The sequence below is a fragment of the Narcine bancroftii genome, chromosome 6 (genome assembly GCF_036971445.1).
Source record: "Narcine bancroftii isolate sNarBan1 chromosome 6, sNarBan1.hap1, whole genome shotgun sequence".
In the NCBI taxonomy this organism is placed as follows: Eukaryota; Metazoa; Chordata; class Chondrichthyes; order Torpediniformes; family Narcinidae; genus Narcine; species Narcine bancroftii.
Genome location: NC_091474.1, coordinates 8,082,582 through 8,098,404, shown reverse-complemented (window position 1 = coordinate 8,098,404; position 15,823 = coordinate 8,082,582). Strand labels below are relative to the sequence as shown.

Sequence of the window (15,823 nt, the reverse complement as noted above, 5' to 3'; positions counted from 1 at the left end):
AGGAAAAGGTCAATTGAGAAATTTTTGATCCAAAATATTAAAATGGGGAATAGTTCACCTCCAAACAAATCAAATCTTTATTAGTCTTTGTTCTCATTGAGGATGAAAAATCTCCATCATTACCATTTATCTTACATAATTTTCAAATCTTAACATCAGTCATCCAGATCATCTCAAATGTTTTCAAGTTACCCACAGCCAACACCTCTCATTAGTCAGTAAGGTGCAGCACTTCTTAGCGAGGTTGAGGAAGGCAAGGCTACCAGCCCCTGTCTTGACAACTTTTTACAGAAGCACAATTGAGAATTTCTGGTTGCATCATTGTTTTCCAGCTACTACACGAAGCATCAGACTGAAAATTAATAAAGAGGATCATCAAAATGGCCGATAAGATGAGTGGAGTCTCCGATTCCTCTATGGACGACATTTACTGGAAGTGTTACTTAAATAGGGTTCAAAAATTATATAAGACCCTTTCCATCCAGCACACAGTATCTTTGACCCACTACCGTCAAGAGAGAGGTACAAGAGCATCAAAATCAGGACCACCAGGTCAGGAAATAATTTCTTCCTGCAGGCTGTGAGATTGAAACAATATCCCATAACTGAGTAAAGTATTTATATATATTTATTTTAAATTATATGTTTAAGTAAATATATTACATACTGTGTATGGTATGTGTATGCATGTGCACCATAGCTTGGAGAAATGCTGATATGTTTAGTCAGTTGATAATAAGCTTAAACTGTTGGCTTACCTTTCAATCCAAAAGTTCCAGATATCGATGGCTGTTCCCCCGTAAACTTCTTGGGTGTTCTTTGTTTCCTTCCTAGCTCAAACAAATGATTACAAAGTATCAGTGACCTATTTTAAATAATACTATATATTTGGCCTATGGAGTGTTCAAACTCATGTTTTTGAAATAATGCCCAAAATGCTTTCACTTGGAAGTAACTGTGAAGTAATTAGAGACAAAATTAATATGAAAGTGTATTTCTGGCTGGCTTTACTAAGTAAAAACATTACTCTTTTTTAACTAAGAGAAAAGTTAAAAAAAATTAAAGTTGATATACATTTGGCAATAACATTATCAATGATTCTGTGGACTCTCAGCTTTGGATTAATTTTGTGGAACATTACTTCTTATTGACTATAGCAATTAATTTGATAACCAAAGTTAATTACATTGCCCCGAGACATAAGTTTTCATATTGTCAGGCTGGTTCTATTAATTTGAGGACATTCGCCAGAAATCTTTGGAATAACATCTGAATTTAAGCTGCTGAGCTTTTTTAACTTAGTGAACAAAAGACCGAGGGAACTGAGGCTGTCTGCTTTGGAAAAGAAGGTCACACTTCACAGAAGTCCAGAATCAGAGAACTGTCGAGGAAAAATAAATGGCAAAGTACAGTCAGCAACCCAGTGCCAGTCTATTTAGTTTGTTAAGTTTACTCAGATTTATTGAATTTAACTTGACTGTGTTACAAACCACAAATACTTGCAAAGTAAAATTCATCAATCTAATAAAGTAAGAAAGTATAAGTTTTGAAGGAGTTATTAGTGAGCTTTATCAATATTTTCCCTACAATTTGATACTTCTTTGGCTTGTCTTCACGGACAAAGATTTATGGAGGGGTAAATGTCCACGTCAGCTGCAGGCTCGTTGGTGGCTGACAAGTCCGATGCGGGACAGGCAGCGGTTGCAAGGGAAAATTGGTGGGTTGGGGTTGGGTGTTGGGTTTTTCCTCCTTTGTCTTTTGTCAGTGAGGTGGGCTAATTTGAGACTAATCGTTAATTAAATACAGAGTTAATCCAAAATAAGTACATTTATTTCAAGAAAACTTTTAACTCCACTTGGTCAACAGCAGAAGCATATACATTCATAGAAAGTCCCAAAGGCTGACTTAATGTCAACAGAATGCCCCACTGACAACTGAAAATGTCACTACTAGGGGGCACTGTTGCATAAACTTATCGGTGCTGAAATTACTTTAGAACTTTATATGAAATAACTCAGAAAAAGACTGAAACAATACAGATATGATGGTTTCAAAGTCCAAAGTAGAACAACAGTTTCTTTATAAGGAGTGTCCCAGGTCCGGAACATGAAACGCCACATTCAGAAAATATACCAAGCAAATGGAAAGAATTTTTTTAAAATTAAGTAAACTTTAATTAAAGTACCCTCAACCTCACTAACATTTACTTTGCTGCTAAAATCCTCAGGTAAATCTACCTGCATGTTACTCTTTTTTCTTCTTTGGCTTGGCTTCACGGACGAAGATTTATGGAGGGGGTAAATGTCCACGTCAGCTGCAGGCTCGTTTGTGGCTGACAAGTCCGATGCGGGACAGGCAGAGGTTGCAGGGGAAAATTGGTTGGTTGGGGTTGGGTGTTGGGTTTTTCCTCCTTTGCCTTTTGTCGGTGAGGTGGGCTCTGCGGTCTTCTTCAAAGGAGGTTGCTGCCCGCCAAACTGTGAGGCGCCAAGATGCACGGTTTGAGGCGTTATCAGCCCACTGGCGGTGGTCAATGGGGCAGGCACCAAGAGATTTCTTTAGGCCGTCCTTGTACCTTTTCTTTGGTGCACCTCTGTCACGGTGGCCAGTGGAGAGCTCGCCATATAACACGATCTTGGGAAGGCGATGGTCCTCCATTCTGGAGACGTGACCCATCCAGCGCAGCTGGATCTTCAGCAGCGTGGACTCGATGCTGTCGACCTCTGCCATCTCGAGTAAGTGCAATCTCAGCTACCCTCCCTCTACCCTTCATAGAGGTGACGGCATTCCAAAACTCTGTCACTGTGCCTTAATTTTCCTTCTCACTGTCCTGTCCACCCATCATCCCTGTGCTTTCAAACCTATATTGCCACCAATTCCTCCATTCTAAAATGATCGTCCCTCTTTTCAAACCCCTCTACGGCTTCATTCTTATCTCTGCAAACTATTATTTAAATTGTGAAAAATTATGGACATGCACCTGTGCCGAGTGCTTGTTCATGAATTGCTAAAGGTTAACATGCAGATGCAGGAGGCATTCAAGAAGGCAAATAGAATGTTGGCCATTGCCAGAGGGATTGAATTTAAGAATAGGAGGTCCTCTTGCAACAGAACAGGATACTGGTGAGGCTGCACCTGGATGGCTGCATGCAGTTCTGGTCTCCTTACTCAAGAAAGAATATACTGGCTTTGGAGGTGGTTGGCAGGTTAATTCCTGTAATAACGAGGTTATTTTGAGGAGAGACTAAGTAGCGCGAGATTATATTCATTGGAGTTTAGAAGGATGAGAGTTGATTGTATAGAGACATATAAAATTCTGAAAGAAATAGAGGAGATAGAAGCAGAGAAGTTGTTTCCACTGGTGGGTGAGACTAGAATTAGGGAACAAAGCCTCGAGATTCAGGGAAGTAGATTTAAGACAAAGATAAGGAGGAACTCCTTTTCCCTGTCTGTGGATTTCGCTGCCCAAAGATGCAATAGAGACTCCCTCATTGGATAAGATTAATACACAGATAGATGGGTTTTTGAAGAATTCGGGAATTCGAGTAATGGAGACTGAGCAGGTAAATGGAGTCCACATTTTGATCAGCCATGATCTTATCGAATGGCAGGCCATGCATGGTATTTGAGTGGAGCATTAAATAGACAATCATTTCTATTCTGTATACTGGAAGTTTTATGAAAGGCAACGATCTTGTAGGCTTACTGTGTTTTGTTCGCTCAGGGTCTTCTTCAGGAAAGGCTATCTGTTTCTTGTTTTTGCTCACTTCATTGGATGTCAGAGTTTCTTGAACTTTTGTAGTTTTTGTTAAATTGTTCTCGCTGTTTTGCATTGTGCATTCGCCATTCTCAGAGTGCCTATTTAATTCCTTCTTCTGCTTCTTACACTTTTTCGGTGATGTTTCTGCATTTTCAGTAACTCTAGAAAAATAGGTAAAACATTAATCTTTTACTCTATTTGTTTGCAAAAACATTAAGAGTATTAATAACATTTGGACATTCTTAACAGAAGTAAGATATTAATTGTAATAAAAACATCAAGATGCTGGAGGAACTCAGCAGGTCACGCTGCATCCATAGGAGGTAAAGAGATATAGAACCAATGTTTCGGGCCTGAGCCCTTCCTCAAAGTATGAGCAAAACATAGGCAGGGATCTGAATAAATAGGCTGGGGAAGGAGCACAGGCCCCCAAGAAGCATTAAGACCAAGTGAAGTATTAGTGATCCTAAAGAATAGGGAAGGTGGCGGGAGAAACATGCATATATACTGTTGGTCTGTATGTGTATTACGTCAGGCTGTGTTGTGTGTCTGTGTATTTTGCACCAAGGACTGAAGGACGCTGTTTCGCAGGGTTGTAATTCTACAATAAGCTTGACCTGATGACTTGAGAAACAAGAGGAAAATAAATGGCATGCCAGAAGGAACATAGAAGTAATTAAAGGAAAAGGAGGGAAAGGATGAACGGGGTATAAATATTATTCAATATATTTGAAATGGGGGAAGAAATTGAGTGGGAAGATGACAAAAGGAAACCAAACAAGAGGAAAGCAAGATAGAGGAAGATGGTGGAGAGGAGGGGAGAAGGATTTTACAGTACCCATAATGGGCAAGAGTCGGTCACAATTGATATGTTTAAGGGTATTTGTCATCATGGTACAATGAGAAGGGTTCTTTCCCAAGCAGTCCAACATGTTAACTCTAACATTCACTGTTATGAAGTCATAAGGGCAAGAGTACATTTTTGGAGTAGAGCTACAAAGGGAAATGATCAGTTAGAATAAAGCAAGGGCAGTATGAGAGACTGTCGTATCAATATGGTTGGTCCAAGCCAGATCATTAGAAATGTTTACTCCCAAGATACCTATTATCTGTATTTCAGCCATAATGATGTGGACAGTGATGTAGTTTCAACACCTTTTCCTCAAGTTTATGATCATCTCTCTTTTATCTTAATTACACTGAGAGAGGGGTTGTAATCTTGGCACCATGCCACTAGACATTCCATCTCATTATGTGATGTGAATGTGGTGTCTTAAGCAAATTTGAAGATAGAGTTGGAACAGTATTTGGCCATACATTTGTGTGTAGAGTATCGAAGAGGTTCTGGAAACAAAAGAGGGAGAGGAGTAGGAAAGGACCAAAGCAACTGCAAGGCCGGTCAGCAGCAGAAAACAAATATGGAAGCAAATCAAAAAAATCTGTAGACTCCGTGGTTGAAGTAAAACACAAACTCAGCAGGTCAAACAGTGTCCTTTATGTGGCAAAGGGAAAGATATATAACTGATGTTTTGGGCTTGAGCCCTTCATCAAAATATGAAAAAATGCCAGTAAGCATCCAAACAAAAGAGTAAAGGGAGGTGGCAAAGACAGGAGATGATAGGTGGAGAAAGGAGGGAGGGGGAAGGCAGGGCTGTGTGGGTGAAAGAACTGGAAGGACAGGAAAGAGGGAGGGGAAAGAAAAGGTGAGCAGGTTTAACGGAAAGCAGTGAAGTTCATGCCATTTGGCTGGAGAGTACCCAGCCAGAAAATAAGGTGTTGTTCCTCCATTCTGCAGGTGGTCAGGGTGGGACAGTACATAAGGCCATGGACAGACATGTGGGTGCAGGAGTGTGACCCAGAATTGAGATGGTTGGCCACTGGGAAGTCTGTATTTGTGGATGGAGAGGAGGTGCTGACGAAGCGATCTCCCAGCCTGTGACAGGTCTCTCCTAGAGAACGCCACAAAGGGTGCACCGGATACAGTAGATAAGTCCTCCAGGCGTACAAGTGAAGTGGTGCTGCATGTGCAAGGCCTGTTTTGGGGCCCCAAAGCGTGGTGAGGAAGGAAGTGTGGGCACAAGTGTTGCACCATCTGCGGGCACTGGGGAAGGTGACGGGGGTGTGATGGGTGGGGAGGGATGAGTGCATGAGGGAATCACAGAGGGAGCAGTCCCTACAGAAGGTTGAGAGGAAAAAATGTGTCTGGTGGTGGGATCCTATAGTAAGTGCCAGAAATTCCGGATGCGGAGGCTGGTGGGGTGGGAGGTGAGAATGAAGGGGAATCTATCTTTGTTGTTGCATTGAGGGGCAGAGGGGGCCAGGGCAGATGAGCAGGAAATGGAGAAGATGCAGGTGAGGACTGAGTTGATGGTGATGGAGGGGAAACCATGTTTATGGAAGAAGGCAGACATTTCAGAAGCTCTGGACTGGAAGACCTCATCTTGGGAGCAGATGTGGCAAAGACAATGAAATTGAGAGAAGGGGATGGAATCCTTGCAGGGAGAAGGGTGTGAGGAAGTGTAGTCCAGGTAGTTGTGGGAGTTGGAGGGCTTGTAGTATATATCAGTGGAAAGCTGGTCTCCTGAGATGGAGACAAAGAGATCCAGGAAAGGAAGAGTGTTATCAGGCCAGGTGAGTTTAAGATTGGGGTTGAAGTTGGATACGAAGTGGATGAAGTTGACAAGCTCATTGCTGGTGCATGAGGCAGCCCCGATGTAGTCATCTATATACCAATGGAGGAGTTGGGGGTTCTTGCCTGTAGGCTTGCAGCATGGATTACCCCACAAACAGGCAGGTGTAGCTGGGACCCATGAGGGTACCCTTGGCTACTCCTTTGATTTGAGAAAGTGAGATGAGTTGAAGGAGAAGTTATTTAGTGTGAGGATGAGTTGTGCCAGGAGGAGGAGGGTGACTTGTCGAGTCTTTGGTCCAACCAGAAGCAAAGGTGTGTGTGTGTGTGTGTGTGTGTGTGTGTGTGTGTGTGTGTGTGTGTGTGTGTGTGTGTGTGTGTGTGTGTGTGTGTGTGTGTGTGTGTGTGTGTGTGTGTGTGTGTGTGTGTGGAGGGTGGGGGGACACAAATATGGAGGTGTTGCAAAACAGTAGATGGCCTCAAAATATACTAAAAAATTTTTCCAAATGGAGTGAGAGACCTGACATGCTGAAGGGACATGATGCATGTTAGCTTTCGATTAATTCATTCAATATCACTCTCTCTTCTGTTGATTAATGTTATATCCTATTCAGTGCTGGAAAACTATAATTGAAATTCTATTCCAGTTTTTTATTCCAATGTGTTTTACGACGACTAAATTTTTCCTTGTATTTTGTTTCCAAATGGCTATTTTAATATATCAGTTATTCCATACAAGCCAAAATGCAAGTACGCTTCTGTTATGTCTAAAAGGCCACAGCTTCATTTGAAAATTACAGTGAAATTGATGAAGGAAAGAAAAACTTTTATTTCTGAACATCATAAGTAATGGCTTTAACTTAAAAGGTTCCAATAATAATATACGTGTCTTCATTTGCAAATTAAAATAAGCTGTTACCATGGAAATACTTCAGAAAAGAAGGGATAAATACTAAACCTCCCCCTAAAAATTCCAACATTAGAAACCTCGTGGAAGATGTTCTATGCAAAACAACATACCTTTTTCTTCCTCTACCTCGACCAACTGTTTTTGCAACTTTCTCAACCATTTCTGTTGCCTGCGCTCTTTCTTCATGTTTACATTGATTATGTTTCTCCAGCTGGGACTTGGATACAAATGAGGCTTCACATTGTAGACAATTATGACTACTTTTCTTTGAATCAATGACCTGCAATTAAAATATTCTGGTTACAGCAAGCATTGCAAGATTGCAGGCAGTCCCCATGTTTTTCAAGTGTTCCATTCTGCAGAGCCGTCCATAAACTGATTTTTTTTTCTAAGACAGAAACATTTTCTGTAGTTCTCTATATCATATAGCTCTGCATGCATTTCCAATAAGTCTTTCATTAATTAAACTGATGGTATATACACTGAATCCAGTTATAAATGCATAACAAATACTTGAAAAAACTCAAGGAGAATTGTGCAAAGACAGATTTCTGCAGGTCAGGACTTTCATTACCTTGAACGGATCATAATTTTCAACCATGTAATGGTGTCAATTCACAAATACAACAATTCAACCATAGAAATTATAGAGATTGTGGACTTAAAACATGACCTGAAAATCATAGTATGTTTTCTAAAATCTGAAGAAGGCCACAAGAATTAGCTGGCATGAAATATAGTTACTTTCTACAGCAATTCAAAAGGAGAGTAGCACTTTTCCACAGTTAGTTCAGGCAACACCAGAGCTTAGATCCCCGCTGGTCCATCAGAAGCTCATCATTGTGTAAATCAGGGGATGAATACATGGATTTTGCAGAGTGGCGCAACCAATAAACATGAGACACAAACAGAACAATTTAACAGAGAGCAGTACTTTGGGCACAGGGGAGTTTCTGACAGAACACAAGAATATGCATCCCTGCAGAATCTAATGAACTATGTAAACAAGATAGGTTTTACTCAAAATCCAGTTTATGAGATAGCCGGGATGTATTTGAATATCTGTTTTCAAAGAGCTCTGTTGAGTCTTAAAACATTAGAGTATTAAAAAAATCAACATCCAAAATTCAGGCCAGATTTCCAGTCATCTGTTTGAGACATGAGCTTTTGATTATAGCAGTATCTCTGCAAAGTTCCAAAACCCCACACAGATACTATTACAGATTTGTCTGCCTCAATATGCCAGTCATTCAGAAGTACAACATGAAAATATGTAGACACTGGCGGTTGAAGTAAAAACACAAAGCTGGAGAAACTCAGCAGGTCAAGCAGTGGACTTTATGAACCAAAGATAAAAATACATAACCGACGTTTTGGGCTTGAGCCCTTCATCAAGGTATGGAAAAATGCCGTCAGGCATCCGAACAAAACAGTGGGGGGAGGGGGGGGTGGAGAGAAGGGGAAGTGTCGTCGCAAAAACAGGATGTAATAGGTGGAGAAGGGAGGGAGGAGATAGAAGCGAGCAAAGGGAGGAGGGATGGTTGGGTGAACAGAGAGGGAGGAAAACTGGAAGGGGGAGGGGGAAGTGGGGAGGAAGAGGAGAACAGGTTAGCATAAACCGGAGAAGTCGATGTTAATGTCATTTGGCTGGAGAGTGTCCAGATGGATAATCAGGTGTTGTTCTTCCAATTTACGGGTGGTCTTGGTGGGGATGGTGCATAAGGCCATAGACGAACGATTATGGGAGTGTGACACAGGACTGAAATGGTTGGCTACTGGGAAGTCTCTATCACTGGTATGGACAGAGTGAAGGTGCTCAGCGAAGCGATCTAGCACAGAACTGAAATGGGATCATACTGACATGTCTGTCCATGTCTTTATGTATTATCCAACCAAGACCACCCATAAATTGGAGGAAGAATACCTAATTTTCCATCTGGGTACTCTCCAGCCAGATGGTATTAGCATCGACTTTTCCCAGTTTCAGCTTACCTGGTCTCCTCTCCCCCAGTTTCCCCCTCCGCCCCTCTATTTACCCAACCATCCTTCCTCCCCCTTGCTCACTGCTGTCCCCTCCCTCCCTTCTCCACCTATCACCTCCTGCCTTTGCAACCATGCCTCACCCTTACTCTTTTGTTCGGATGCCTGCCGACATTTTTCCATACCTCGATGAAGGGCTCAAGCCTGAAATGTCAGTTATGTATTTTCACCTTTGCTGTATAAAGGACAATGTTTGACATGCCATTTATTCAATTTAGCAGGCTGAATAAATGCTAAATATGCCTGATACCCAGAAATTACAACAATTTGAACAGAATAGAATTGGAAATTTGGCCTTGATCCTATAATTTAGTAGTAAAATTGTTTTACTCCAACTTCTGGAATGCATTCCATTGACTCAGATGAAACCTAATTGAGTAAAAAGAATGCATAGCATAAGCTTCCAATATTGTGAATTTATTGCATGCAAAGAATAAATATTTACCACCAATTAGGCAAGAAATTGATTGGGAGAAGATGTTTTCAAGTATGGGGATAGCTGAAAAGTGTGGTGTAACTGTGAAGGACAAGGTTGGTAATTTTAAGGAATCCTGGCTCTGACCAGGGATAAGGAGGCTTATGTCAGATTTAAGAGGTCTGAATCTAACAATTCCCTTGATGAATACAAGAAGTGTAGGAATAAACGTAAAAGGGAAATCAAGAGGGAAATCAAAGAGAATACAAGATGAAGGTGGTGGGCTGGATAAAGAGGAATCCCAAGTGCTATTACAGGTACATGAAGAGTAAAAGGGTTCTGTAAAGGATCAACAAGGCTCTCTTTGTGGGGAGTCAAAGCAAATGAATGGGATTCATCTATTGGAAGGATATGAATAAATTAGAAGGGTTTTCAGATATGTGTTTCTCCAGGATGCTGTCAGGAATAGAAGTGTTGAGGTTGCAGGGGAAGGTTGGATAGGCAGGGTCTTTATTCCCTAAAATGAAAAGGGTGATCTGAAAGAGGATTATTATCATATCAGGTGAGGCACAGATAAAGCTCAGATCCCCCCCCACCCCTCCCACCCCCCCCCCCCCGCCCCCACCACAACAGTGATGTTTCTAGGAGTAGAAGGCATTGATTTAGAGAGAGAAGGGAAAGATTTAGGAAGAATGTGAGAGTCCATTTTTTTTCCCGCTCAGAGGGTGGTCCATTTCTGGAATGAGCTGCCAGAGGAAAATGTAGAAGTGGGCACAATAACAATGCCCAAAAGATATTTGGACAGATTTAGAGATAGGAATGGATTAGAGAGATATGGACCAAATGCAGGAAATGGGACAAGCCCAGACTGCCATCTTGGTCAACATGGACTAGTTGGGCCAAAGGGCCTGTTCTATGGTATATGCCTCTATGACCCCACAATCTTTTTCACAAGTTTTCGATTATGATAAAAAGAGAGGGACGACAGAATGTCAAAGAACACATCCATCATGGCAAATCACATGATATCTGGTCTTGGCTTGCAAGGTGTGATTTTAATCTTGCTGAGAATGATTCAGGCAGAGATATAACACCAGGTACAATCAGTTTTGCAATTTTATCTTTCAGCAGCTTAGAGAAGGGCAGAATTGACTTCATAAATTTTAAAGTACAATTCAAAAACCACGGAATAGTGCAGACTATGCAGGGTTAGAACTCCAAGGAGAAATTGCCGTTGAGATGAATTAGGTCACAAAAGATACATGCACAACTATTTTTGCAGTTTTGTGAAACTCAGAAGAAGCAAGATCAATCCCACCGATGTGTAAGCACTGACCTTGCTTGAATTCCATATAACAGGGGTTTACTTTATATAGAAGACCATCATGATGTACAAGATGTATTTACTGCTTTGAGCAGAGAAGTGTTAAAAATGTGCTTTGGCTCAGATATCCTGCTGAGATTGTGAGTTACAGATTTGATTTTGCATACAAGTACAGGGATATTCTGTCCAGGGAATCATATATTAGAAGATCATTAATTAATCTCTCAGTTAGCCGTAGAGCCATGCTTCATTATACAGGTTGCCATTTGCGAGCATGAAGACCAAGGGCTGCTGAAAGATGAGTGGCATTTATACGTTTTCCTCAGCTTGCCTGATCACTAACCTTCCCATTATAAAAGCTTGTAGTTCTGATAATACAGATATTACTTGAACCAGTGCTACTTCTTTCCCTTCCCCATTCAGTCTCCTGTATTAGCCTTTGGAGAACAGTCTTGCAAATCCACAGCTGTCTGTTCCTCAAGCTCTGGGTCTGCAGTGTCGTTAATCCAAGCTGACATCTACGGACACACATGAAGTCCCTAACATTCAACTCAAAATTTAATCTCGACTTAATTCTCAATATTCCCTTTAAATTTCCATTATATCTTCTAACATATAGGCATGCAACTACCCCACTGGATATACAAACAAGTTGAATACAACACCCATAAATTTGCACAGCCTTAGTTCTGCAGAAGATCACTGCCACAAATTTGGCATGACTTGGTGTCTTGGTAATTCAAAGGGTTAACTATTACTGTTTGACGTTAGTTTCCTGAGATTTCATAATGTTTCATTTAAAAATGTAAACAAAGTAGAGAATTCCTGCACAATTTCACTTTGTTGATGTGAACCCTTGCACAACTTGCACATCAAAAATCACATCCTCCGAAGGTGGCTTCTGAATCATTTGAAAATTAAAAAACACCTACTATCGCAGCTTCTACTTGGAATGAACGTTTGTTTAAATTGGAGTCAAATGCCATTAACTGGAATTGAGAGTAATGTCCAGCACTCACACTGCCATTATCCATCGGTCCAATTAACTAGCAACATTTTCAAATGTCCAAGCAAATCCTGGGCACAAGAACTCATTCATATTTTATCTTTTGCTTGAATAATACCAGTATTTACTATTGCCCTACTCTTTATTCTCACTTCTCGAATATTATTATTCTTTGTTTAATACCAGATTCTGAGGACATGTTGGGAATTTTATTTTACGCTTGAAGATGATCATATTCAATTCCATTTTCTCCATCATTTTTCTGCATTTCTATGCTGTTGCCTTTGGTTTATGTACCATATATTTCACTGTATAAGTCAACCAGCAGATAAGTCGACCTCCCTTTTTCCCTTTTTCAGCCTTGTTTTAAGGGTTTCAATATTTATATGTCTACCCCCAAAAATCGCCGGAGATGTTGGTTGTTGGCTGGCGTATAAGCCAACCTCCAAAAATGATAATAGATCTGCTGGGTGTGGGCTGGAGGTGATTGTTATCATGGAGGCTCCATCAAAACGACAAAAGTATGAAGTGAGTTTTAAAGTAAATGTCATAGAAATGGCCAAGAAAACCAACAACTCCGCTGCTGCAAGAACATTTGATGTACACGAGAAGTTGATAAGAGATTGGAGGAAGAAAGAAAAATACCAAAAAGGCAATGTTTGATGAGAAGAGGAATCATTCATTGGCCAGAGTTGGAAAATCATGTTGCAGAATGGGTACGTGAACAGAGGCAAGATTGCGACACAGTCACCTGAAATAAGAATATTTGCACCGCAGTGGGGAAAGTTGCACCCAGACCTTAGTGATGACTTTGAAGCTACAGTAGGTTGGTGGAATCGTTTCATGAACAGGAAAAATCTGGTATTTCAACAAAAAACAAAACTTGCTCAGAAACCTACCAAAACCTTTTGAACATAAATTTGTAAGTTTTTACCAGTTTACGAAACTGGCAGAAACACCAGTTTGCATGGGCAAATATCAGAAACATGGATGAAACCCCCATGAATTTCGACATGATAGGCAATAGAACAGTGGAATGGAAAGGTGTTAAAACTGAGCAAACCAAAAGTACAGGCCAGGAAAGGACCAGGTTTACTGTGGTGTTATCGTGCATGGCCAATAGGATGAAGTTAAACCTAAAATTCCCAGCAGGTATTTTTGTTCATTTTTATGAAAAAGAATGGGTGGATGAAAATGGTGTAAAAGTATGAATAGACAATATGTGGAACAGGTGGCCAGGCAGTTTATGCAAGGAACAGAGTTTGCTGGTCTGGGATATGTTTCCTAGCCACTTAACTGAGAACACTAAAAGTTCTTTTTTCTTTGGCTTGGCTTCGCGGACGAAGATTTATGGAGGGGTAAATGTCCACGTCAGCTGCAGGCTCGTTTGTGGCTGACAAGTCCGATGCGGGACAGGCAGACACGGTTGCAGGGGAAAATTTGTTGGTTGGGTTTATCCCAGGTGGTTAGACGTCTCTATTGCAACCTCTTGATGTCTGCTTAAACAAGCCATTCAAAGACAATGAGGGTGAGGAATTGAATACATAGATGATGAGTGCAGAAAAATCATTTACAAAGGGCAGGGCAATACATGTTGCATCAGTTGATGTGCTGTGTGATTTCGTGCTCAAAGCATGGGATAAAATGAAAGTAGAGACTGTAATAAAATCATTTCAAAAGTGCAGTATCCCTCGTGTAATTGATGCACAGAAGAGGATTTATTGTGGGACCCTGACAACGAAGCTGAAGCCTCCACTTCAGATGCAGACTGGGACCTGCACGATAAGTGTTTAAACAGAGAGTATGGATGTGCTGGCCGCAATCTTTGCCTCAGATGATCATTGTGATTTTGAAGGATTATAAAAGCGTTTAAGGTTGAATAAAAATTTGCAATGAAAATTTGTTGTAGTTGGGGTCTTTGGTTTTTTCAAAGATTGACCAATACGCCGAATTGGTTTTCAAGGGTCGACTTATAGGCTGAATTGCCATCCAGTGGTTTTTTTTTTAGCTGGATTTAAGGTCTCATGAGTATATCTGGCATATGTCAACCCTCTTTTTTTTTGGAGAGATTTTTGAGGGTTTCAAGACTCAACTTGTATGCCGAATATAAGGTAATTTAGGTTACGTACTGTGATTACCAACTCTATAGCCATTCCAACCTGAAAAAAAAACTTACCAAATCATTATTTCTATCTGGATTTAACTTGTACCGTTTTCTTTGGCATTATCTGGGACATTTGTCTCATCAGTAAATAATTCTGACATTTTTTCCCCTCTGGATTATAATTATGAAGGAATTAATTAAATGGAGATCATTTCAAGATAACAAATCAGATACGCACATATTTTTCTCATAAAGATTATTGATCAACATGATTAATCAAGTATCAGTTAATGATGAGGTATTTCACTTTCTGGTTCGTTCATGTTGGTTATATGGAAAGTATTTCTCAAATATTGATTTATGTTCCTGATCTTTCTTTACATTCTAAATACAAGAAACACTAGCATTTTATATTATTATCAGGAAAATAATGAAAAAATGTAGCACAATTCACTGCTGGATTTCATTTTTAATCAAAATGCCCTTTGAAAACGTACAATCTCATTTCTATTCAGGTTTTTAAAGATTAATTTTACAATACTAAGAGATAAGAATGCAAATTTTGCAATTTAGGATGTTCACGCTCTTAAGTAAAGCATGTGCATTCTTTTAAATGGACATTCACCTTAAAAAGGTGACAGATGCTCAGTCAAACTAACATACAATTTCATGTGTCTGTATCAATATTTACATTAGTTTCCCAGTAATTTAATTGAAAAATACATATTATACAAGTGAATATTTAGGTTTACAAACATCCATGGTTCAAACTACCTACTGGGATCTCCTTAAGATCTTTGTCCTTTATTTTGTGTCTTCCCTTCCGTCTGCTTTCTATTTTGTCGGCGTGGCCTAGATGATAGAAAACAAGGCTCAGACAAAAGTAATTTTATTAACCTTAAATATTATACACAAACATTTATTTGTGAACTGATACAAAGATTAACGCACCGAGTTTTGGAATTTTGAACTTTGAAAGTTAAGTTAACATCACGATTCAAGTAAGATGAAAATATGACAAGATGTTTCTATGGAATTACAGTTGTAAAATATGCTTGAATAAAGAAACACAGGAAAAGACGCCTGATTTTCCCTTCCATTGATTGATCCACCGCCAATGTTATCTATCCACCATAAAGTTAAAAGTAATTATACTATTTTACTCTCCTGTTTAAATAAACACTAAGCTCACAACTTTTATTCAAAAATTGTTTTATTTAATTCTAAACAAAATAGCAAAGCTGCTTCAAGTCAAGAGCAGAGCTTTATTGAGTCAATCATATTATTAGTCTCAGAAGATTTCACCTCAGCATTAAAATATAAAACAACATCAATGACAGACAAAAAAAATTGTGGATTTTTACCTAGCTTCCTTTATTCCCCTTGATTGGTGAACTAGTAAGGCTCCATGTGGAATATCATATGGCACAGGCACTGAGACTAGCAAGTGCCAAGGGTGAGAGTCTCTTATGCCCTTACTAAGAAACTCTGTATCACTACCAATGACCTGGATGGCTATGCCCTAATGAATAGAGCTGGCCTACACGAGGAAAAAAAAACATGAAACAAAGAGTTGCTGCTGTATCTGTCCAAGAAAGTATTGGAAGAAGTGTCAGCACGCTGCCTCTCTTGAGGTGG

The 15,823-nt window shown here is 40.0% G+C and overlaps 1 protein-coding gene across 12 annotated transcripts in view; it reads right to left on the bottom strand.

Moving 5' to 3' along the window:
* The window catches only part of znf512b (zinc finger protein 512B), a 74,795-nt gene that overhangs the window by 30,982 nt on the left and 27,990 nt on the right, over positions 1-15,823 (bottom strand). For all 12 annotated transcript variants that reach the window (XM_069883833.1, XM_069883835.1, XM_069883834.1 and 9 more), the window contains exons 3-6: positions 14,964-15,037; positions 7,407-7,576; positions 3,704-3,918; positions 759-830 (exon numbers count right to left, since the gene is read on the bottom strand). In XM_069883833.1, coding sequence (XP_069739934.1) covers positions 759-830; positions 3,704-3,918; positions 7,407-7,576; positions 14,964-15,037 — 531 coding nt within the window. The remainder of the gene's footprint in view (positions 1-758; positions 831-3,703; positions 3,919-7,406; positions 7,577-14,963; positions 15,038-15,823) is intronic.